General features: G+C 43.5%; 1 protein-coding gene across 2 annotated transcripts in view; it reads right to left on the bottom strand.

The window, feature by feature from the left end:
• The window catches only part of LOC119432500 (neprilysin-1-like), a 46092-nt gene extending 27218 nt beyond the window's left edge, over nucleotides 1-18874 (bottom strand). Inside the window, exons 1-8 of one of the 2 annotated variants that reach the window (XM_037699668.2) lie at nucleotides 18717-18874; nucleotides 18222-18317; nucleotides 13399-13437; nucleotides 12367-12528; nucleotides 10127-10207; nucleotides 7073-7281; nucleotides 6209-6403; nucleotides 751-837 (exon numbers count right to left, since the gene is read on the bottom strand). In XM_037699668.2, the coding sequence (XP_037555596.1) occupies nucleotides 751-837; nucleotides 6209-6403; nucleotides 7073-7281; nucleotides 10127-10207; nucleotides 12367-12528; nucleotides 13399-13437; nucleotides 18222-18309 (861 nt within the window). In that variant the 5' untranslated portion in view covers nucleotides 18310-18317; nucleotides 18717-18874. The remainder of the gene's footprint in view (nucleotides 1-750; nucleotides 838-6208; nucleotides 6404-7072; nucleotides 7282-10126; nucleotides 10208-12366; nucleotides 12529-13398; nucleotides 13438-18221; nucleotides 18318-18716) is intronic. The other variant, XM_049658847.1, reaches the window with a different exon arrangement.
• Between the last annotated feature and the right edge of the window lie 7175 nt (nucleotides 18875-26049).

The raw sequence follows: 26049 nt of genomic DNA, 5'->3' as shown, positions 1-26049 counted from the left end.
ACTCTATCTCATCTTTACCTTTCGTTTCACTCCTATCATCCAACTAAACCCCTTTCATTCACCATCAATTGACTCTTAATTCACCTCATTCACCTGTCTGTATACCCATTTTTATCATTATAATTAACATCAAAACTGTACACCCAATGTCGGTTCTTGGCCATTTTTCGGGTTTTCGACCCATTTTTCCGCTTTATCATGCTAATTATCGTAATTCAATGTTTATCAGGGTCATTTATATATCTTTATATTCCTAATTCAATTGCTTTTCGATTGATTTATATAGTTATGGCGTTTGTAATTACGTTAAGGAGTTATCGATTTTTGGACATAACTTTCCGATTTTTGGAACCACTTTTTCAAGGTCACCTCAAAACGAGACATATCAAACTTTCGCCTTAATTATAAATGCTCGTAACCACAAGCTGTATGGTGCTAAAATCTGTTGGTCAAATGAGCGGAACTACTTAACAGGTAGCTTCCACGTCGTAGTAGTAAGTTTCTACTAAGGAGGTCCCAATTCATTTTCTACTATGGGACCTCCTTCTGTATAACTCTCTCTGTAAAATCTTTTTGTGATATAATAAATTAATGAATTGATTGATTTATTTACCATGTCTTGCCTCACTGTGGGTAAATGGTATTTTTTTATGAAATTCTAGGTTTATGCTTTTTTTGTAGTTTTCACTTGGCAGTAGTTCTTGTTGCTGCCCTAATGTATGATTAGGAGTCGTAAAAAACAATGCTTACGTAAGTAAAATTATTATGCAGTTCTTCCATGGTGGTTCTATGATAAAGTTTATTGATGTCTCTCCTTTCTTCCGGAGGTGCAGTCAGCTGGAAACAAAAAGTTTGAGCTTTAAGCAGAGTGATGATAGCAAGCCTGCGCAATGTCGGGCCTATACTTCTATTCGGAAAGTAAAACCAAAATGCTTAATTAAGCCTAATTAATCGTTTATTCAGAAAACGTAGAACTTAAAAAAAGGAACAATTCACTCGCGCCTAAGTTTCTTTACGCCAGAAAATTGAGTGAAAGCTGCGAAGAGATGAACTGTGCGGTTCATAAACTGTCTAGCGAGACTGGTCGCTTTGAGCTTGACGTATGGAGCGGGCGTTTCAAATCCCATGACCGTTTTGAAAGACTAAGATCGGAAAGCACAGCAGTGCCAACCAATTTTTATTTCGTCTCGACGTCAATAAATTTTGAGAGCGCAATAAATATGGAAAAAATAGAAACTGACAAAGACTTGCGATATAACGCTATTGGTTTGTCATCACGTGTCGTGTAAGTTGTCGCCTTCATTGCGGTGCAGTGGCAACAAATGCACGCTCACACAAGTCGGTATTAATACGTTCTTAATACGTTCAGCGTGCTCGCTTAAGCGTATTAAGCGTGATGGCAACACAATGCTGATGGGTTTGGTGGCTTCAAAAAATCACTCGGCGGTTACGCATTCTCCCCAAGTCACTAGGAACTTCATCGCGTAGTTGCTTAAAGATTATAACAATATAACCCTATATTGTTATAACCTTATATGTTGGTATATGTTGGTTCTACCAGCTGAACATTTCAGCAGGCGTGCTCGCTATGCCTCTCTCAAATGTGCTGGCTAAAGGTTTTCTTATGGCTGTCATCTGGCAGAATAGCGCAAAAAAGCCAAATTTGAGCCGATGTTTTTTGAGTGCACAAGTTTAGGCAGGCATCCCGAGGAAAGTGAAGTGGAAATTTTTGAACCATTTGTCATCCGTGAAGTCGAGACACTTGTGTAAGCGAGCTTTTGATTCGCTACACTGCAATAAAGTGTACTATTCATTCAGCAGATCACACCGCGTACGTCGCGGCCGTATCTGTGGCTGTGAGAATAATCGAATCTTTCGAATCGCGAATCGAATATTGCTCAATTGATTCGGTCATAAAATAGTAACTATTCATTAATACAAATATTTTCCAGATAGTTTTCAAATGTTAAAAAGCCGGCAGATCCCACGCCCTGTGGGAATCGACGTTATGCAAAGCAGTGTGCGGGGAGCCTATCAAGTTAACGAAACGACCATGAGAGAACCAAGAGGTAGGCGGCTGTTTCATGACCTACATGACACGCATGTCATGACATTTACGTTATGAGTCCTCAGGTGTCCCTTGAACTACGCCTAAGAGACCTTAAGGTGAAAGCCTTAGTCATGCTCATGACTATGACTTCAACCACCAACCTTTATCCTTTTTATTCACTTAGTACCCACGTCCAAACCCATTTCAATGGTTTTTGAGTGTTATTCTTTTTTCGCTGGGTCATTGTTATTTTGGGTGGCTGTTTTATGGCCTATATGACAAGCATGTCATGGCCTATTATTTATGTTTGTCACAATCTTGTCATACTATGCGAATTTTGGTACATTCCAAGTTAACGAAACGGCCAAGAGAGCACCGAGACGTAGGCGGCTAGATAGATAGATGGATTGATTGATAGATAGATACTGTCAAAGTGGCAAATGTTCCCCAAGAAATGCTTCGCATTTAAAAAAACTGCGCCGTCAAGTATAAAACTGGAGCAAAACTGCAATGAATTTCCTCTCGGATACCATAGTACATATAAAACACGAAAAGTTACGCAGTGGCGACCGCTACGTCATTCTGAAATTTAGATATTTGCGGCTAAACCGCGATCATTACCTCTACCCTATGAGCTCTTAGCAGGCTGCTAAACTGCTTTTTTGCTTCTATGGATTCAATTGCCCTTTTAATAAGCAACACTTTATAACGTAAACTGTAATAATGTCTACTTGCTAATGCTGCGAATACACTAGGCTGTGAAAGTGTTTTTTAGTAATGGTGAAAACCACTGAATTATTGAGAAATTCTTCAAACAGTATTCGATATTCGATTGACTTTTAGCCCTATTCGATCGGTATTCGATTTTAATTACAAGCTTACTATACATACACTTCTATTACCATCGTAGGCTCTTTGTTTTTCTCCTATTGATTCTGCTCTCGAGACATGTTGACGTCAAAATGGAATAAAACTTGGTTGCTAGTCACCGCTGTCCTTGTTTATTGGCTTCGGCAGAGGCTAATTCTTAACTTCCATTGTCCTCAAGTATATGCAAAATATTTGTGGTCGTTTTGTGAATCAATTATTAAAGTAATGGTACTAGGCGCACATGAGTGTTTACGACTTGCAATGCACGGCGGTGACTGCGCATAATTCACAGGAACAAATGCACTCCGCTGAACTAATTCATTTCTTGTGAATTCCTGAATAATTAGAAGAACCATATATTCGTAAGTTGGGAGCCCGTATTGTACAAGACAATGCAAAACGACCCCGCCTCAAATATTGAGGTGGCCACTACTCTGTGTGGCACATTGCTTCTTTGCAGTCTTTCGTTGTTAACGCATGCGCAGATGATGGAACGGGTTTTCTACTCATTTGGAATAAGCCACTGCCTTCACTTTGATGATTCTTGGAAGTGATTTGCCACCAGCCTTAAGCTATCATTATGGAAGGCTCCTATGGCGGTTCCTATGCAACCTTCAGTCCGTGAGTACCTGCTCATCAGTGTGCCTTGTGAAAATAAGCTGAGCAACTATTGCATGCCTGCGAACACAAACAAGAATGAGCGGTTTACATTCAGCCTTCCACCATCATCATCAACCTATATTTTTGTCCACTGCAGGACGAAGGCCTCTCCCTGTGCTCTCCAATTACCCCTGTCTTGTGCTAACTGATTCAAACTTGCGCCTGCAAATTTCCTAACTTCATCACCCCCCTAGCTTTCTACCGTCCTCGACTGCGCTTCCCTTCTCTTGGTATCCATTCTGTGACTCTAATGGTCCACCGGTTATCCATCCTACGCATTGCATGGCCTGCCCAGCTCCATTTTTTCCGCTTAATGTCAACTATAATATCGGCTAACCTTGTTTGTTCTCTGATCCACACCGCTCTCTTTCTGTCTCTTAACGTTAGGCCTAACATTTTTCGCCCCATCACTCTTTGTGCGGTCCTTAACTTGTTCTCGAGCTTCTTTGTTAACCTCCAAGTTTCTGCCCCGTATGTTACCACCGGTAGAATGCAATGATTGCACACTTTTCTTTTCAACAACAGTGGTAAGCTCCCAGTCAGGATTTGGCAATGCCTGCCGTATGCACTTTAGCACAGTCACTTTAGCACATGCCAAAGAGGGTGAAGGCGAAAGTATGCGGCGCTCAAGTTACATTAATTAAACTACTTGACATTCTCATTCTAATGCTTTGTTACTTCTTATTTGCTTTTTCCTACAAAAGGTCGCGGATTCGAGTGCTTTAATTGACGTTACGTTAATTAACTGTGCCCTAAGTAAGCTCGCCCTAATTAACCCCGAAGTCGTGGGTTTGACTCCCACCAAAGGTCGTGGGTTCGAGTGTCTTAATTAAATATAATAATTAGCTGTGTCTTAATTAACTTTGCCTTAATGCCACAGGTGGTGGGTTCCACTCCCACATAAGCTCGAGGGTTCAACTCCCACCAAAGTTCATAGGTTCGATTGCCTGAATTAACTTAATTAACGCGATGACGACGGTGACCCGCGCGCGACTTTACAATTGCTAGTAGGTACAGCGGGGGCGTGGCACTGCGGGTCCCGTGACTTACGCTTGGAGGGACCGCCAGAGTTTGTGCGCAGGCGCGAGTACAAACGGGTGCGAGAGAGAATCTGGGGGCTTTTGCTCCTTGAATTCTGATTTGCCTCGGTACTATGGCAGAGAACTTTCTCTGGTCCTTTTGTATAACTGTGGCTGCTGTTAAGGGATCCATGCTATTACTAAATAAACGCATCACTGTTTTGGTGATCCACATATAATCTGATTATGAGGGAGGGTGCAGTCTACCTGACTGGAGCAGTATTTTTTATTTGGGGTGTTATGGAGCGCAGCGTAGCAATACCCCAACGACCGCCGCTTCGTGTCGGCGCCCGGCACCGCGGCTTCCGCCGCGGCACCGGGGCACAAACTAGAGCAGTATCCGCTTGCGCAGACAGAGGCACCTACAGGGTGCTAATTGTGTTTCAGCACGTAGAAGTGCTTTCGTTCACGCGAATCTCCTGAACGGTGCAGATGCACTGATAACCAATACACGAGCACGGAGTGCTTTGGAATTAGTTATCCGATTTCTCCTGAATCTCACAGGTTCAATGATCTTCTCGCGACTATCGCACGGTTTCCTATGTTAACGTTAGAACACAAAAAAGCAAAAAAAAAAACTCACCAGAAACATAGTAGGAGCACAAGAGCAAAATTTGTGCACGGCGCCGTCAACGCAAATGCACATGCCGGCTAGCCTAGGGACAAACGCATACAAAACGAACAAAGGAAGTTCTCCGCCGTAGTACCTAGGCAAAGTCAGATATGCAAGGAACAAAAGCCCCCAGCTTTTCTCTCTCGCACCCACTTTTACTCGCACCTGCGCACAAACTACTCGCCATCCCTCCAAAGACCGTCTCGTTCAAAAGCCTACATGTCGCACCACCACTACTGCACGGCTTTTCGCCGCTAGAACAAACACTAGAATGAAAAAGCGCGGGCGGCGTGGCCCAGACACTGCCCGACATTCAACGCGCCTTGTAAAAAGTCCCCAAACTTTTCGGTCCCTAGACACCTAGGAGCTGCGCTCAGCAAGTTGGCTTTGGCGCTGCGTTTCCACGAATGCCATGGCAACACGTGCTAAGCGGAAGTCACGGGACCCGCAGTGCCACGTCTCCGATGTACCTACTACCAATTGTAAAGTCGCGACTCGCGCACCATCAAAATTGTGGCGTGAGCGTTGCTTGCTTACTCATAGAAGATGACGACGGTGACCCGCACGCGATGACAAATGTGGTGTGAGTATTTGTATATAGGTAAGACATGATGCCGGGTTGGTGTAGCAAGTTAATTACTACAGCAAGTCGTCATTGTGTACGATTTCGCTTCGACGACGCGGTTTTCGCTCAAGGACGTTGAAGGTCGACTGAACGAAGAGACATAAGGCTTTCGCCTTAATAATCGGAATTAAATGGTTCGTGGCAGAAATGTGTCAGCTCCAAATGTTTTATTCCACTTTAGAGCTTAGGGAACTGCGCTTCGAAGTTTATTGAAATTACCTACCCCGTTAAACACAGTGAGCTATGCAAATAAGTTTGCATGTGTAAGGGGGTTGATCAAATTCTTACAACAATAGTGAAAATATGCTTACATTGGCTAGCTGTCCTTCAAAAGCCAGAAGCCGTTCGGAAAGCTCGGTGATATTGTCGTCGCTAAGGTTGGGCTTGATGAACTTCATGGCTACTTGAATGATAGTCTTGTAAGCAGCGACCATTGGTCTGCTGTAATTAGTAGTTTGATTGATCATCTGTTTTCTTCCCACCCAGGAGAAACCTATCTGGTCAAGCTGAAACGCCAAAAAATTTATTTAATAAGCGTGCTGTGTAGAGTTGCAAATGGCAGTAGGGTACTCGCGTTTTAAATTTTAATTAAAATACACTCCAAAGTATAACGTACTGGAATTCTTGACAGAAATCTTTCACAGTTTAAATTTTGCGACTACACCTCTAACCTAGAATAGTCTTATGATTTTTAAACCTCTTCTGCATATGCAGTTGTGCAGCATAAGGTTTAGTTATATTTAGTTATCTTTAGTTAGCTTTAGTTAGCTTTAGTTATCTATCCGCATTAGGGGCCACTTTGTATATGCCTGCTTGTTTCTTCTACAATCTTTGACCATGGTTGTAGTTACGTCATTACTGGCTCTCTAGTTCTACTTACTTTTCTTTATACTTTGCTTTAAGTTGTACGGTATGTCGAGGAAGCGCCCGACGAATGGTTGCTGCAACTGGTGTTAAAAATGTGGAGCAGGAAAGGGTTGTTTTATTACCCCTTTTGTCCCAACAGGCTGTTTAACTACTGCATATTGACTGGAGAAAGTGGACCCCGCCGCGGTAGTAGGTGAGTGACGGTTGATCAGCTGTCACCGCTGCCACCGCGGCTGTTACAAATGTTATAGAAACTTTCGTTTGCGTAGTAGAATTAATGCTTCTTTTTTTCTCTAATATTGATGTACCTGAATAACGTGAGTGCTAAGCTCGCGGATATCTCTTGAAACACCAAAGCTAAGGATGGATGACATTCCAGTCTTGATGATGACGTCCGTGATATTACTTGACCCTTCGCTGATATTTGCCTCTTGCCCAATTCTCGGCCAGTCACCAAGTCCTGAAGCGTTCAATATGTCGAACATCACATCGCGTTGATCGTCAAGATCTGGTACAGCTGGAAGGAGTGAGATAAGTTAGAAGAGATAATCCAGTGAATCTTTCAAAATTGGTTTTATAAGTGGAACTGCTAATGTGCATTGTAATTTGAGACCACAATGGCTCTGGTTTCTACACATTGTCCTACATACGCAATACCTCGACGGCATGGCGGCAGGCGCTTTGTGCGCCACCGGTGAGCACTGGGGTAGTTGCTGGGGAGCGAAATTAAGTCACAATGCATAACAAATACTTTCGCTTTTATTGTATAACATAAGGCAAGAGCTCGGTGTGGCCCAAACGCCCATCGGTGACGCAAGAAGCGCGGTTTGCCGTGTACTCAGAATATCACGTTTCAATCGCCAAACTCAGTAGAGCATATGTACTCGTGTACTACAGGAGCAGTTTCATATGTTATAAAAACCCATGATGAAGCTGTTAATTGTGGGTGATCAGGTCCTTGTCGGGCCCATGATGTTGCTTGCAGATTCATGGTCTGGCTCTTGTACGGGTTAATTTACGTGTTTGAAATAGGACTAACGTGGTAAACTTTAAAAGGAATAAAAGTTCTCGAAGCTTCTAATCGCGTAGAATGATGGAGTGCTCTACAAACATATAGTGCGCCTTTAAGCAGTTAAATAGCATTACCTACTCAAGAACATCGTGAAACGCACTTCAGGAAAAGCTCATGCACGGTTTGTGACATTGAGCCAGCACGCGACGATACCTCATATATGTGGTCAATGTTAAAAAAATCACCAGCCCTTCCCCTCTCGAGAAAATCGGGGTAAGCCGAAGCTTGTCGTGCGTGTACCTGGCCTACTGCTTTTCCTTCCCTTTCGTACTACATTTCCTTCCCTTTCGTTCAACTTTTCCTTCCGTTGCGTTGTGTGATTCTCTACTCGTCGATTATGTCACGTGTGTTCGATGTCTCGAATTTGCTCGGTGGCGTGATTAGGAGCATTCGCCCGCCTCTGCCGCTTGCGATTCCTCAAAATTAAATTGCTTCAAAACTAAATCTGTCCGTCACGTAAGACAATGAATGGCTCATATCCTCGTAAGCGTGGCCTCCCCATTACGACGACAGAATTTATTTGAAATTCTATGCTGGAATGATGAGTGGCAACGGAGCCACCTGTGGAAAAAGACAACGATGACGAACGCCGGAGCAGTGACACGAGCGCATGCCGGGCACGAGCACGAGCGCAACCCTAGGGACGCCAACCAGCCAGCTTCGGAAGAAGACGACGATGCTCGAGCCAGTGTTGATGATGACGCCGCGTACGCGTCAACCGACCCAGATAGAAGTGAGCCTATAAAGCTTAGCTTAAAATGCGAAAGACGGAACTTTCGTGTTAGGGAATGAACTGAAGATTGTGAAGGCACTCTGTAGATGAAGCCTGACATGCGAACTGTTCAATATCAAACTTGCAATTGAAGACTAAACAGTGAGCAGTTGTATACTGATGCGTGAACGTTTGAAGACAAATATACTGATGCGTGAACGTTTGAAGACAAAACTTAATTATTTTTAAAATTTTGTAGGATATGGAGATGAGTAAGTGAAATATTGTATACTGAATTTCCCAATTCCGGAGTGAGTGTTGAGTAGTTTAAGGCTCCCGCGTGAGCCGTTCAAGTTTTTTCGATACATGTGAGGGCTGAGTGCTTCAAAGAGGAAGAAAAAAAATCGTCGGCCCTTCCCCTACCGGAAAATGGGGGTAAGCGAAGCTTTTACTATGTGCACCTTGTGCTTGACGGTTATGTTTCTTGTGAGTAACATGACCAACGGAAAATCGGGTGATCTTCTCCGCGTTGGCGGAGTGCCGCATCTTCAGCGGCTCGCACCGTAGGATTGGCCCGTCGACGACCCGCCCTTTCACGGGTGATCTCCCGTACTCACTCGGCGAGAGCTGCCTGTTGTTCGGGAGTACGCACAATGTGTGGCCGTCCCTTCGGCTTTCCGAGACTGAACTGAACGCAAAACGAAGCGGGCGCACCACACACGAGAGCCTTCCCTTCCATTTTCCTCCATGGCGGAAGCGAAACGACTCCGAATGGCTGCGCATGTGGCGTGAGCGCACGCCTACGCTGCTGGCACCGGGCCTAATGAGTCACTCTGCGGCGCCGGCCAGCCGCCTCTGGAGCCGGAGTTTTAGCGTTACATCGCCGGCGCAGGCTAGTGCTACAAGTTTTGCTTGACAAAAAATTAAACGCTCTAGTTCAGTGTCTGGTTTATTCACATCTGGAAACCGGGGGGTAGGTGCTATAAATGCGTGAGGTCCAAATGTGCTTCGGTTTTTGGGGGGCTGCAAAGCCTAGAAAAGTCCTAAGGACTATCTTAAGCTGGATTGTGATGGTCTAGCTGCCGTCTTTTAAGAATAAAAAATTTGGCCATTCATAAGCAGTTTATGCGAAAATCTGTAGCTCCGTTGTATTTATTATCAAGGCATCAATAATTGGTGTCTCGACTCTACTATTTTCTAGTTTGGTATCCTTTACGCCGGTATCGTACATGCGCTGTCAGCACGTGCATTACATTTTGTACTTCGGAAGTGCGGTCGGCTAAATTATCTCTAGGAATTGTTTCGTTTCAGTTTATTTATTAATTTTATGATGTAAATAATCAATTCTAATCGCACTTACATGACACTTATCGCACTTATCCTCTTTTCATTGAAGGGGGCGGATATATCCCCCATAAATGACAAAAAAAAACCGTGTATGGATTGGGCCATTGTTGTGTTTCAGCACATAATCTCGCCTCTTCATCTCTTTCTCCAGCGAGACCGCCAGATTAATATCACTTTACCGTAACCAAAATACTATGTAAGAAATAAAGGGATTGAGAAAACTTCACTCACCTACACAGGAATTGTAGAAAAGAGCTGCCTTGTCTATTATAGTTTGGTTCTCGCCAACGAGGGTAAGGTTGTTTAAGAGGTCTAAACATAAAAAAACAAAAACATTTTTGATGTACACTAGCTGGCAGTGACTTATAGCCAAAGCACTTAAGACATGCAAAAAAAAAGTTGTCTTGAGACAGTTTACTTCTTTAAGCGACTGCTGAACTCTCTTAGTCGATGGGCTCGAAAAAGTGCTACATCACTCAAACGCCAGAAGGCGCATCTATCAAATCGTGGACGTTTGTTCTTCAACTTGTGTTGCAGTAAACTGCATGAGTTCACACCTTGTGGTGTGTCCCAAAAGTGAAGGGTCGACTCTGCATGTACAATTTGTTGAGCGTCTGGGAATTTGTGATTGGAAAACTGTAATAATTCCTCAAAAATTCGTATTGAACATTGACTGAACTATGACCCACCACCACCACAATTCGTCTAGTGCGAGGGAAAGGGCTTACCCACAGACATTAAGCTACCATCACCATCACTCTCCAACGTGAATAGAGCTCATCCACTTCTGACGAATTTGCTAATATCCGAACCAATCTACTATTTGCTTTATCAATAGCGGTACTGTTCCCTCAGCAGTTGACCCACCATGGTTGTTTAGTGGTTATGGTGTTTGGCTGTTAAGCGCGAGGTCGCGGGATGAAATCCTGACGACAGCGGCCGCATTTCGATGGGGGCGAAATACATAAAGCACTCGCGTACTTCTATTTAGGTTCACATTAAAGAACCCGAGATGGTCCAAGATGGTCCAAGCGATACGCAACACGAAGGTCACTTCTCTCGCTGCAGCTGAGGCGTTTGCGGACGCCAGAGTTTTGACAGCAAGTTTCCGCTGTCATCGAGTGTGATGTCTGTTTTCCTGTGCGCGATGCCACCATGCGTGTTAATTTAGTTAGGAACCGAATAGTTCGTTCGTATAGCTCATTCGTATAGCTGTCTAATTTGCTACCGCAAGCGATGCTCGCCTTTCGGTCGAAACTGTGCCTTTTTTTATCTTGCTCCTGATATTCGGTCTGATACCCGATGTTTCATGGGCCATGTGTTATATAAAACAATGAATAGGCAGACCCACGCACGTTGAGAATCGATTTTAATGGGAAACATTTGGCAGAAAGGTGGCCAAGCAGCATCGTTTCGGGCTCTGCATGGCGTTAGCAGAGCGACGAACACGTCTAATACAAGCGATTGTGTTTGACACGAGTGTGTGTGCGTGTGTGCGAATATATAAGCATGGTGAGGGCATGACGACTGCGCAGTATCTGAATAGTATAACTTCAGTTTCATATGCAATGTTTGTTGACGCAGCACACTGGCCACAGGCTATACCGATACGCACAAACCGAATCATGTAAACGGACAGTTTTAGAATGACACCTCCAAGAAGACTAAGAATATACATAACGCTTGTTGGGGGAAGAATATTGACGAAAGGTGCAGGCACTTAGAAGAACGAAACCTACCTGAATATACGATATTTAGGCATTCTCTAAATTTTGTCACTGTGGCAGAGGCCCATTCTGAAGAATTTCGCAAGAATGGGCCCATGCGCAGTAACACATACACATTTTCTGAAGATTGGGATAGTCCAAATATAAAGAAGTTTACTAAATCAGGAAAACCGTTGAATGCTACCCGCTAATACATTATGAAGTTTGTGGCCTTTAGTTACTCCTATAAGCCGACGTTCTATGTAAAGATTTTAGGTCCTAAGTTTTTATTACGTTGAACAGATGTACAGAGGTCAACACACTTGTCTAAAACACACTCCTGATGGCAAAAGCAGCTACCAGAGCTTGTGCTGGCCACCAAGTCGAGATAATTCAATGGAAACTAAATTTAGTCGCGCAACCTCACATACAGCCGATTTTGTGCCACATATGTCATCTTAAGATATCGTCAGCCCAATTCTGAGAACGTGGTTCGCGCGTTCTAGAGAAGTGTGTTGACCTCCCTACTTAGTCGATAAAGTTTAAACCGCACTAAATTATCCCACTAACCAAGAAACTCAGGGGTCGATCTCAATAATTTGTGTGCAGAAATATGAGCGGAGCTTGATTTCACACACTAAACAAACATTAACTGCGGAGTACTTGTGGCGGCATGTTCATGCAAATATTAAATAAAAACGGTTAATTGGTTTCTATGAGAAGATTGTGATGTTTCAACCGAACGTGTGCCAAGTGCTGCCTCACCTCGAAGAGTATCCCTCAGTTCATCACTTAGTATAGTGAAACTGTCCATCGTTGACTTGTCGTTCGGTACCGGGTGATTTTTGATCCATCCACCGCAGGCGTACGAGTAAAAATCTTCGCATGGGTCAACTGACGTGTTCAGCGACTCGTTGATCAGCTTGGCTGAGTGAGAAGTGAAGAACGAAGGCATCTGTTTGGACGGCTCTCGTAAAAGGCTTCTTCAGTATGCCTAGTTTTTCGTTTAAAAAAACTCAAACGTACTTTTCGTCAACAATATTTGTAGTAAAGGAAACCGTCTATGTGTCTTTTTTGCGTTTTATGTGTGTTTTGTGGCTTTGAGAGTTTAACGTAAACTGCAAGATTTTAGCCAGATGGACATAAAAGTCATTACATTGGTGGCGCCTAGCCAAGCAGGAAATCGGTTAATCGGTAGCCGGCCTTGTGATGAAGTGAAATCCCCTAGGAAGCCACAGAAGCGAGCTCCTATAATGTATTCTAGTGTTGAAGCACTCTCAGAGCGTATACATTCTGCGATAACTCGCGTTTAGGAGTTGCAGTTGAGGTATTCGGGGAAGAAGTTGAGAAGAGATGGAAGGGATTTGGGCAATTTCTGCAGACGGCAGCCGGATTTGATCTCCGGGCAAAAATTGATGTTTTTATTGAACTGCGATGATTGAGGGTTCTCATTAGAGCTTCGTGATACATTAGGTTGATGGCGTCTTTGCGTGTGTAGTCATTATCCGGACCACCATTATCACGTGAAAAAGCTTGTGAATGGTAAATCTACAAAAGTCTAGAAAGAACTGTATGTGATGTATCATCGTACCGCACTTCGAACACTACATGTCTGTCTTCTAATATACGCACTTCTCACAAGTGTTGTACCTGTGAACTAAAGGTGCACGTGTGCGCGACATCTTAATTGTAAGTTGACCGAACTTGTTACAGAGTAGTACTGCTGCAGGTGATGTAACATTAAGTAATGTTTGTGCGCAAAGAGTAAGATTGCGCTGACAACCGAGGATATCTTACCTCGTTGGATGCAGACGGGTGTGTCGCAGACAGGGTATTCTGAACAGAGAAGTCAGGCGCGAAGGCAAAAAAAAAAAGGAAGTTGGATCGAGAGATTAGTCGCAATGACATTTTCTTAGTCTATAATAACGTAAAACACGCAACTATACCTCTCACCAACTGAATGTGATGTCGACTAAGTTGTGGGCAATGTTTAATTAATCAGGCTGCGGAGTTCGTGAATGGAACCATCGCAATACTGGTTACTGTACTATGATATTTAAAATAAGCCGTATTGAGAAAAACGAGCTATTTTTAACACAACATTTCAGGTAATATTAATCTTGCGCTAGATATTCGTGTGATTAGGCCACGTAAGTGTTTATAAACAATGTATATCGTAATATTTATAGAAGAATACCTCCTGTTAGTGAACATTTTTGCGTACCTCGATAGAGAGCACACGAGATATTGCGCGTAATCTACGAGGCCTTTTCCACATCAGTGGCCCTCAAGCACATTCGGAATGAACAACTTGTGCTGCTTAAAGACAGAAGGTATGAATTTATTGGGTGATTTAAAAACAAATAGAAAACATGTTAAGTAGATACAAGATTTAAGCGCTGCGAAGATGCCTTCATCCCTATACTCGTACTCCTCCCTTCAGTGCGTTGAACGCTAGAGGGGAGAGGAGCCGTCACAGTCCCTTCATTGATTAAAATAACTAGTTGTTGGTGATTGGCGTCATGACAGTATGGTAGAAAGGCGGCGGAGGAGGCTATTGCAATTAATGGGAATTCAAAATCGCTTCCTGTTGAGATATTCGACGTCATAATTCACCTTTTTCCCGCTTACACGGTTCATCCCTTGACCCGTTGCACGGTACATTGTTGTTGTTTTCGTTGATGATGATGATGATTGTTTACTGGAATCTTAAAAACGTGCTGATGACAAATTGTCATGCACCTAGCCTGCTTAAGTTAACCAGGTCCAGTTACATGCGGCATGCAGCTGCTATAGTGCAACTTACGTGTCGGGCACCTTGCGTTTGCAGGCGCCTAAATTAGATGGCGCAACCATGCTGGCGGAGGCTCGGGATCGCGTTGATTGGGCACCTCATCTGAATCGCATCTCGTCGTCTACGCCTGCGCGCTTGTCTAGGGCGCGTTTATAGGCATTTTTTCCGCTACCTGATAGCAAGCGCTTGCGTGGCTCAGTGGTAGAGTATCTTATTCCCGCGCAGTGGCCTCGGGTTTGATCCCGGCGGGAACCGGGTACTTTTCTTTCGCATTTCCAGCGATAGCGGCTACGATCACCAGACACCCGGCGTAGGCGGCGACGGACACCATCTCGAACCGAAACGGCTATTGGAACGAGCCCATAACAGCTTATGCTGTAAAAGCGGATAGAGGACACCATACACTCGATTGTCATCTTTTGGCGCTGAGACAGATTTGCCTGTGCTCTGTTGAACGCCAGCGGACCGTTAGTTGTGAGTGGTCGGCGGCAAGAAGAAAAAAAAAAAACCGCCAGATCCCACGCCCTGTGGGAATCGATGTTATGCGAAGCAGTGTGCGGGGAGCCTACCAAGTTAACGAAACGACCATGAGAGCATCAAGACGTAGGCGGCTCTTTCAAGACCTACATGCCCTGCATGTCATGACATTCATGTCATGGGTCTGCACCTAGAGCTACACCTAAGAGAACTTAACGCAAAAGCCTTAGTCATGCTCATGGCTATTACTTCAACCAGCATCCATTAGTGTTTCCTTCACTTGGTACCCACGTCCGAACGCATTTCAGTGGTTTTTGAGTGTTAATCTTTTTTTCGCTGAGTGGTTGTCATGACCTCCATGACACGCATGTCATGATAATTATGTCACGACCTATCACTTATGTTCGTCATCACTCTTGTCATACTATGCCAATTTTGGTACCTACCGAGTTACCGAAACGACCATGAGAGCACCAAGACGCAGGCGGCTATTTCATGACCTACATGACACGCATGTCATGACATTCAAGTCATGACATATCATTTATGTTCGTGATATACTCTTGTCATAGTATGCCAATTTTGGTACATACCAATTTAACGAAACAACCATGACAGCACAAAGACGTAGGCGGCTAGTAGGTAGATAGGTAGAGAGATATATAATGTCAAAGTAGGAAATGTTCGCTAAGAAATGCTTCGCATTTAAAAGTAGCGACAGACGCTGAGCGCGCTGCACTGTTGAAAGAAGAAAAGCGGTTGAAGGCGGCAGCACCACAGGCAGCGAAAGACGCCATATGGTAGCCGTTTTATGCTTACATCTACTCCCGATAACCGGAGAGGCATCAATATTTTCCGCGCCTGTGGAAGAAATTGCCTGTGTTCTAACTGTGACTCGGTAAGGCCAAATCAAAACGCGTTATTTACGTGTTTTAATTTATGCTAATTTTTCGCACATGACGTGTCGCCACCTCCTCCCCATTGGCTGCGCCGTCACGTGCCAAAGAACGCTTGCACTAAGCCACACCTTTCGACGTGGCGTGTGCAATGGCGCATACACTAGGCATACCTTTCGTCAGCCATTAGCATGGTGCCGCCGTGGCTTCGGGGAGGCGTGCTCGTCCCGGGTTCGATTCCCACCCAGACCGAAATTTACAAAATTTTGTTTTCAAAGCCATTCACTTACTGCGTTTACAGGAACCTCCCTGATAAATATCACATCGGTCGGAGTATTTTTGACAAGTTCTTTTTTGCGCCGTTGGCCATATTTGATACCATCGCTCGTTGGCGACGCCAATTACGGCAGAGTGCCGCGTAATGGGGCAATTATTGCTTTCGCATTAAAAGTGCGCCAGCACTCCATCTGCCATGCTTCCTGATTGCAGAGACAGAGTTCGCCGGCTTCAACGGAGTGGTAGTAAACTTTTTCTTGGCGTATCGCGTTTTCAACTGTGATTATTTGGCCACTTACGCTTTTCCGATCACCATGTTTATAAACCTATTCACCCACAGAAATAAAGATTCGGTATTTTGCGCTTCATCCTTGCTTGTTGTAGTCGTCTATTTTTCCGCTGCAAAACCTTAGCGCAACACAATCATGTCGTAAAGTAGCTAGTCTTTAATTACGATTTTTTTATTTTTCAATTGGACATTTGAATGCTCGTGCAAGCAATCTCAGCCTTATCGAGTATTTCAGCTGAATAATTAGATTGGTGGTACGTGCCACAGGTGATTTTCTTTAATTATATTAATGTTGAAATCCCCTGGCCTAGTTGAATGTTTCTGTTGGAGAACACCTGCCATAATTGGGTACCATTCTACCGAGTAGCGTAGCATGGTATTTAGTCTGCATAGCGTCCGCTGGTGTCGTCAATGAACTCGTTCAGAAGTAATGACATGCTCTTTTCTCCTCACAAGGCTCTGTACAGGAGCAATAACGCCTTGTATTTTACTTTTGACCTTTAGTATGATTAATCCCAATCAGTCCAGTTATCATAAAAAGCTTGACTTCACTGACCGCTATGCGCCGCTGCATGAAGGCTGCGAGATTATTTGTATTCACAGGCTCTTTACGATATGCGCAGCAAGTTTCCGAATGCAATGGTAATGCAATGCCAATCATATGCGCACAACTGAATACAATGTTCTTCAATGCTCTAAGAATTTCTTGCTATGAAGGTTTTACGCTTGCCCAGGGCCGATATTTTGTAGCGATGCCTTTCCGGTGCTAATGCCTTTTCGCACTTATCACGCTTTGTCAGTGGTCAGAGCGACGATCCGCTCACGTTATCAACGGGATCAGCCGGCAGTGAGCGGTGGATGATAAGACTAGTATAGAATAAGTCGCAAGGCATCGCTACAAAATACCGGCCCTGATACACTCAAAAGAGAACAAATATTGTTACCTTGGGCAAAGGGCATTGAAATAAATAGTTAAACTTGCCCGAAATTGCTTGCTGCATAGTGTGTTAGATTAACGCACCCTGTTGCACCCAATAAAACACACTGTATAGCCATTTCGGGCTAGTTTAACTATTTCTTTCAATGACCTTTGCTTAAGGTAACGTTATTTGTTTCATTTTAAGTGTATCAGGGTAAGCGTAAAACCTTCAGGGCGAGAAATTAATAGAGTATGGAAGAACATCTTGTTCAGTTGTGCGCATACGAATGGCATTGCATTAGCATTGCATTCAAAAATTTGCTGCGCATATCGTAAAGAGATCGTGAATACAAATCATGGCGCAGCTTTAATGCGGCAGCGCGTAGGTGTCAGTCAACCATTTGACGGTGACTGGACTGACCTGGATGAATCATACTAAAGGTCAAAAGTAAAATAAAAGGCGTTATGGCTACCGTACAGAGCCTTGTAAGGAGAAAAGAGCATGCCACTACTGTTTGCACAAGTTAATTGCCAAGACAGGCAGGAAGACAGGCTTTCTACGAAAGCACAGTATTATGTACGCGGTATTAGGGACGCAGTGGTCACAGTGCATGTCAGAAACGATGCAATGCTGAAGTAGTCAATACAAGGGCATATTAGTTCAGCCCACTGGACATGCAAAGGATACGTTTTCACAGACAGTGAAATCAACACAATACTTTCCCTTAAGACACTGAATATAAGGTTCTTTGTGGTAACACATTATGCTGAGTTGAGTTTTACGTAGATTGTTGAAGTGAAAACGTTGCTGGTGTTTGGAATGTGTATAATATGTTTCGGTCTAGGTATATGTCACAGCGATGATCAGAACTGATGTGCCCGTTTAATGCGTGCGACAATGCAGAAAAAGTTTTTTTTTGCGTGAAGAACGAATGATGAAGAACGAAAACATAGGAACATGAAACCTACCCTTTTCTTCGTTGTCTATTGGCACGGATAGCGCAAAACAGGCCGATGTTAATAAGCATGCTATCAGCACCAGATTTACTGCTTTCATAGCGGTTTCTAATATGAAAAGAGAAAAAAAAACGGTTTCATGGAGGTGATCACAGGGCTACACAATGGTTTCCATGGTACGCTATTCTCAACCATAATATTTTACGAGGGATGATGCATTCGTTAAATAATTCGTTGCGCTTATTTTCTATTTCAGTTTACTTTTGGTTTTGTAAGGTGTCTCAAAAGCTACAGTAGAGAAAGAAGCTTCCATCACGGCAAGTCGTTATTTCACGTTTGCAGCAACAACAACAACAACAACGTTTGCACGTCGTGTCACCGTAAGCGTTGCTGCCAGCAAGTATACACCATTGCGCTTATAGAACATGCTATTTATAAAGTCGCATCACCTGTCAGGCTAAATTTCAATGTGAATGGTTATTCTATGTAAAACGTAAGACAACTTACAGGATCGGACGATAGTCTGCACCTGCAGACTTGGAAGCCTGTGCAGTCTGCTAAACGCTGTTGAAGTTTCAAGGTTTGCAGTGTCTAGACGCTAGCTTATTCAGGCGTTGTACACGTATTGCTTGACCGGTGATTCGTTCCTACAATCACCTATCAGGCAAGAGTCTGTCTTTGTCTTTTATCGCTGCGTTGACAGCAGCTCCTACGTATGCTGGCACTTGTTGACGTAATGCCGTGACCGAGGGCCTTTTCAGTGCTTGACTCGTTCTAAATAAGAGGACAGCTTGTGGGGGGCTTTCTAGGAATATGGTGGTTTCCTAGTGCGCACTTCGGCTGAAGCCTCTTAGGCTGCATTAACATGTTATGCAAACAATGTTTAGTCATGGGTAATGACGTACAATTACGGCACATTCGGTAAACAATGAAATTTCGATTCCTATCGTTTGACCTATCCACACACAGAATCTTTTGATGGTATACATAAGGTGTTCTACGTAACCTTTTTTTTTCATTTTTCATTTTCATTTATTTTTGCCCTCGGGGCCTTTCGGCATTAGAGGGGGTTGGGCACGTCCGCCACACAACGCGGTCCACAAAATATAAATGCGTGCATATGACATGAACACAATACCAACAAAAAGAAATCATAACACAACAGTAATGTAGGTGGTCGTAGTACAAACAAAACACAAACAACTAATACAAATTTAAGGTTAGCTGTTTAATTCAGGTGTAATGATATTAATTATGGTATGTATAAAGTGGCAATAGCAATACAAATAAATCATACCACAACAGTATTGGAGAGGGTATTAATACAATGTAACACAAGTATCTATCTAATTCAGGAGCTATGAGGTGGGCTATGGTATGTTTAAACTGGCAATACAAATATTACGTAACACAACAGTAATGGAGATAGATATGACACTAGTATAACACAAATAAAATAACTAATACATGCGTAAAGTGAAATATCTAATTTAAGCGGAAAGAGGTAATGACATGTATATAGTCACACTGATCCATGATACTAGCAATATTATGACGCAGCTCATTCCATTCTCTGCAAGTTTTAGGATGAAATGAGTTCGAACAGGTAATAGTTGTACAATGGGGAACAAAAACTTTGCGTGCATGATAGATGCGACGTGGTATTAATGTAGCAGGAGTGATAAAGAGAGATGGAACAGAGTGAGACGTGATATCTTGCGGCAGTTAATGAGTAATGCAAGATTAAGGCAAGATTTTGTGAGCGTTACACTCGCTGTAGGATTATAGTTACGTTGAAAGAATCTAGCGGAGCGATTTTGAACGGTTTCAGTTTCGTTGGCAAGATTTGTGTCACAAGGCTCCCATGTGAACAAGGCATATCCTAAATGAGGTCCGATGTTGGTGGTGCAGAGTAATTTTTTATTGCGATATCAATTATATGGACACTCCAAGCGCATGTTTGCGTCACCGTCGTCGTCGTTGTCGCCGTCGTCAACGCCGTGAGGTTCTGTATAAGAACCAACGGCGATTAAATCTTCGCCGCGTGCGATAAGTGGTTCTTGAGGGAAAGGGAAAGGTTGGCGCTATCTTCTGCAGCCCTTGAGGGAGCACGGCTCAGCGCCAAAGTGCCGTACGCTGTGTGTGCGAGTGAAAGCGTGCGAGGGTGAGCCGGCAGCCGCAGCTTAATCTCGCGCACGCGAGAGAGGAACGCGGCCGGAAGCGCGCGGTCTTTTGCGCGAGGCATGGGGAGGAGGCGACGGAGACGAGGGGGGGGGAGGGAGGCGTTCTGCGCCCGCGGCTGCTCCGATGGGGATCCGAAGCGATCTCCGATGGGGACAAAGTGCATGCGCCGAGTGCGGGTAGCTTCATATGCGCTGTGCTTTCGACGTTTAGATCGCGTTGAAGTGAAAGACTGTGCGGAGGTAAATTTGCTCGCTGCCGCTGGCACGCTTTCTCACTCCAGCGTTTTGACGAGTTTCCACGGTCATCTAGCGAGATGTGCTCATGTTTACCTGTGCGCGCGTGACACCAGCTTGTTTATTTACTTAGAAAGAAAATATTTACAACATTATACAACTATCCTTCGTATAGCTGTCTACTAATTTGCTATCGCAATCGATGCTTCACCTTTCGGGTGAAACTGCGACTTTTTTAATTCTATCAGGGAAGGTAAAAATTTATTCTGATGTAACCAAGATTGCGGTTAACTTTTGCATTGAATGAAAGTGCATGTAATTTCCAGGTTAAACCTGAGGTGATATGTACGCCTAAATATTTTTGCGACGTTTCAGCATCAAGAACCCTGTTACCAATGAGATAATTACATTAGGTGGGGAAAGGCGTGATACGCTCATTATTTTACAATTTGACATGTTCATGTTTTCTGCCTGGCACCAATTATAGATGTTATCAAGATCAGTTTGCAGTCGTGCACTGTCGTTATGGGATGTTATTTACCGGCAAGTGACGCAATCATCGACGAAAAGACACATTTCAGATGAAATACTAGTAGGAAGATCGTTAATGTAATTTAGAAATAGTAAGGGACGAAGAACTGAACCTAGTGGGACACCTGAGCGCACATGCACTGCAGGAGAGTTAATGCCATTAGCAGACACAACTACGGTGAGAATGGTTTGTAAGGAAAATGTTAATCTAACTAGGTACGTTTGGATCAATGTTCAGAAAGCTTAATTTGTAAAGTAGAAGAGTAGAAGAAGAGTAGAAGAGAAATTTATCAAAGGCTTTAGGAAAATCGAGAAACATGCCGTCAGTTATTGACCTTGAATCAAGAGCCGCGTTAATATCGTTAGTGAACGCTAGTAGCTGAGTTTCACATGACAAGAACTTACAGAATTCCATGATTGTGGGGGTGAAGAAATTGTTGCTTTCTAGAAAAGTTGTCAGATGCGAATAAAAATATGCTCTCTAATTTTGCAGGCTATAGACGTGAGAGAAATGGGGCGATAGTTATTTGGATCACGTGCTGAGGCGGATTTGTGAACACGAATAACTTTTCCAATCAGCCAGTCACCCGAAAGGGAGCCATCCCAGGGGTTATTGCGAAAATATGCACTCCAAAGTTATGGAAGAGCACTCTGTTGTGTTTTTCAGAAACTTAGCGGTAATGCCATCACTTCCACATGATGAATTTTTCAGTTTTTTGATGATCGACCGGATGCCATTAGCACTCATACAGGCTGGGTCCTATCAAGGGAAAATTATGTTGTTAAAAAAAAAAAGGTAAATTAGGATTGTTAGTGGTAGCCGTGAATGCTTTACAGAAACATTCATTCAATAACAATACGCTCTGCTCTTCCTGAAAAACTTCTCCTTGTGCGTTCATTAATGATATTGTCCAAGACTGGTTACTCCTGACCGTGTTCCGGAACCGTGCAGGGTTACATTTAGCATTGCTGGAAGAGCTTTAATAAAGAAGTAGAACTTGCATGATTTTGATTTGCTCCGGTAATTATAATTTGCTCTTTCGTAAGCCGTCCAACGTGAAACGGTCTCATGTGGCCTAGCAGCACGATGCAATCTTTTCATGCGATTTAACCGGTCTGTTAAGATAGGAATTGTGCAAGGGTGTTATGCTGTCCGAGAGAACCTTTCTTAAAGGAATAAAACCTGTCTGTTAGCTCGTGAACTTTGTTTTTAAATGAAAACCAATTGCTTTGTACCGTACTGCCAAAGATGATTGGGAAGAAATACTTCTCAGAATGAGGACAGCTCATTGTTAATAGAGAGAAAGTCTCCTTTGTTGTAATCCCTAATATATTTACATTTATTACGTGAACGTGGCATTTGGAACGCCAATGAAAATTGAATAATATCGGGATCGCTTAGGTCTGGGACGGCCGTTATAGTAGTGACAAGGTCAGGTGATGACTAGAGACCGGATTTTAGGCAAATGCCTTTTTTGTTCCTTGCGCCCCACTTTGATATATGAGCATGAATTAGAGGTTAAGAAGGGCTTTTATAGTGTTTTTATAGTGCTTATAAATGCATATTTTGGCGTTTGTGCCTAAACGCCTATAAATGCCTCTAAATTCCTATTTGCAACATCGGCGCCTATATGAACACTATTTACCCTCAAGTTTCGCTTTCGAGTACAGTTAGAGATCGTTATTCAGGCTACCGGGCAACATTGACTGTTCGGAACTCTATGGGGTTCAACCTAGTCATTTAGTTCAACCAACTCCCGGAAAACAACTGCTAGCATCATTGAAATGAGACGCGCCGGTCAGCATACGCCGACGCGCTGACATTGCGCGGACGGTTGGCGAATGCGAAACCGCGGAGAGCCGTCAGGGGAAAGGAGAGTGACGAGCAAAAGAAGAAAGAAAAATGTGATGTGCACGCGGCTTTCGTTTTGCTTGTAATTTACTTTTTAAGGTGTTCACCACCGTCGGGCGTTCCTTCTCAGCGTACAAGATCATTCTCAGTGACAAGAGGCACAATTTTGAATCAGAAAATCTGGAGATGGTGGTAGTTTGCTATTGTTTCCCAGTCTTCACAGTGATTCTTCGAGTACGTTCCGCGTGCTCTCCAAACATATTTCTTCAAACACGTGCACTTCAAATGGGCGGAAGTGTATTTGGCAGTGTTGGGCCGTCTGGCCTGTACAATTCGGGTAATGTCATTGTATATGAGAAAATTGCGAAGAGTTGTACCTAACAGTCCTCATGTAAGAACATCCTAATTTCTTAATAAATAGTAGTGTCTCCTGTATTTGTTATTTGTCTGTTTTTGTAGTGTCTTAATTTATTTGCGTCAGGCAGACATAAAGTATCGTTTTTTTAAATCAGTATTCCCAGCTTTCAAGTATTCTTTTTTATGCCTGTTTCACTATATGCGACGCTCGAGTACAGTGGCCATTGAACATGAATATGAGCAGTGTGCTTATTGAATGAAGCCAATTGATCGTCTTTAGTCCAGCAGTTTTATGGGACAATTACACGGCTATGTTGAACTGTTCGCGCCTTTGTGCCATAATAGACAATAACATTTCTTGTTTTCCTATCGTAGATATAGGCCGCGCACGTCTTCGTTTGAAATTATTTCATTTATGTGAAAATTTATTGTGCCTATATTTACGACGTTGGAGGCCTAAAACGTTGTTTTGCCTGCCTATTTTTGGTGCCTAAAACGCGCTTTTTAAATGCCTCAAGATCCGGCCTCTAGTGATGACTTTAGAACAATATGAAGGAGTGATGATGATGTAGCGGTAACTCGAGCTCAGGACTTTAGTAATTGGAAAAGCCCAATATCGGAGCAAGAATTCACGAGGCAGTCTGGTGAGTTGGAGGTGGTCTGAAGATGCCACTGCAGTGTAAGGACATGGTAGTGACCACAAAATATTAGGGAAAATAAAATCTCCCAGTAGTAAGATTGGCACATATCGGAATTTTACAGTAACCTGGTTGAAACAGTCAAATAGGCTTACAACCATTTTTTGAAGCAGCAGGTCGTAGGTAACACACATACACAACTATTTTCTTAAATGTTGTGGTAATACAGCAGCACACTATCCCTAAATCTGTTATAATTGGAACTAAGTAACACTCAATTTGGTCACTAACCGCAATTAACACTCCGCCGCCACATCGCTCAGATCTATCATGTCCAAATACATTGTATTTTTTCTGGCATTTGAACAGTTCACAATCAAGCACAATATCTGACAGCCATGTTTCTGTTAAGGCTATAATATCAGCATTAGCACCACCAACTAAAGAATATACGTTTAGGTGAAGGTGTTAGTGCTACACAAGAAGGCTAGGTTATAACATTGAATGAGTGCGTCACCCGTTAGATCACTAGCTAGTAGCTATGATCCGTGTGCGACCCGAGCGAACAAAGCGTTTAGGCACACCACCGGGATCGCCCGCATCTACTAACGCCCCTATTTCAGAGTTACTAACCTTGTCCTATGTCTAGTGCTCACCGCTCGCGAAGAGCGTCTTGTAGCGCACATTCAAGGGGAATTGAAGTGCTTTACCGAATTTGACGAGATGTTTTCCTGCTTCACGGTTGGCTGCGCATAAATCCTGGCTCATAGACACATTAGTGCTTTTCAATGAAGTGCGTTTCGCAAACACCATTTCCCTTGTTTCGTACGCTGAAAATTTTGCGATCAATGGGCGGTTCTTTCCAACAACATATTTTACAATTCTCGTGGCCAGGAGCGACGTTCTCTGGCGTCTGAAGAAACACTTAGTTTGCTCGGGATTATTTCTAGCACTTTTTTCTTCGGCGATTCCATAAAACACAAGATTATCTCTGCGAGCGCGGTCTTCAGTGTGACCGATACGCTCTTGTAGTGGTTCAGTTTGTTGTTCTTTGTTTAAGATGCAGTGCACGTTAAAGAAGCCCAGGTGGTCAAAATTAATCCGGAGCCCTTCACTACGGCATTCCTCGTAATCAGAACGGGTTTTGGCACGTAATACCCCAGAAAGAAGAAGAAAAATTAGGTGAAAGAGAAATCAAGCATGATTACTTAATGAAGCGCCGATCTTGAAGAAACCGATTTCCAATTGTTTGAATTCAACCTAGCGTTTTTGGCGTAACCTTTGAGACAATAAACTTTAGTGCAGCTTTCAGAGCATGCATTGTCATCGCAAAAGCACTGTAAGGTTTGTAGGTCATACTAGCATCCGACAAGCTTATCCTGAGCGCCGATGCTGCCCATATCTTGATACATTTTCTAAGCTGTTTGCGAACTACACCCTCTCAACTTAGACGACCCTTTTCGCGGCGCTCCATGGGTGCTGCCATGTTTGAATTGACGCGTTTGATTGCTTGCCTCAGCCGCCTCCGTTGCCTCCGCGTTTCAACCTAGCGTTTCGACGCATTGGCGGTGTAACCTCCGGCTTGAGACTTTCGTGGTCGGTGTCCGTTTTAATTGTTGTCACGGTGACTTTGTGGACGACAAACTAGAGGGCATTAGCTTTCAGAGAGCGAGCAGCGTATACGGTGCTTTTACTAAAAGCGGGCTAGAAATGTATACCAAGCTGTCCCAACTTCCCGCTTCTGAATTAAAGCGGGATCAGTGTGCTCTTCGTTATTTATTTGCAAACATTTTAAACCAGCGGCTTGTCATTTCTGAATCAGTAAAGTTCCTCGGTTCCTAGGAGCAGCCACTATCTGTTTATTTTCAGCGTAATCGCTCACAGGTGTGCTCTGCTGCGATAGATTTGTTCTTGCTGCGCACAAAGCTTGGAATATAAATGTTCTGGAATTTGCGGTAGCTCGTAGCAAGGACGTATTATTGCTAGTCCTATCGCTTACTCTGTGGACCGTCACGAAACGTTCAGCTTCCAACATTCGTGTCTTG

Source organism: Dermacentor silvarum, chromosome 11 (assembly GCF_013339745.2).
Source record: "Dermacentor silvarum isolate Dsil-2018 chromosome 11, BIME_Dsil_1.4, whole genome shotgun sequence".
Lineage (NCBI taxonomy): Eukaryota > Metazoa > Arthropoda > Arachnida > Ixodida > Ixodidae > Dermacentor > Dermacentor silvarum.
This window is presented reverse-complemented; position numbering and strand designations above follow the sequence as displayed.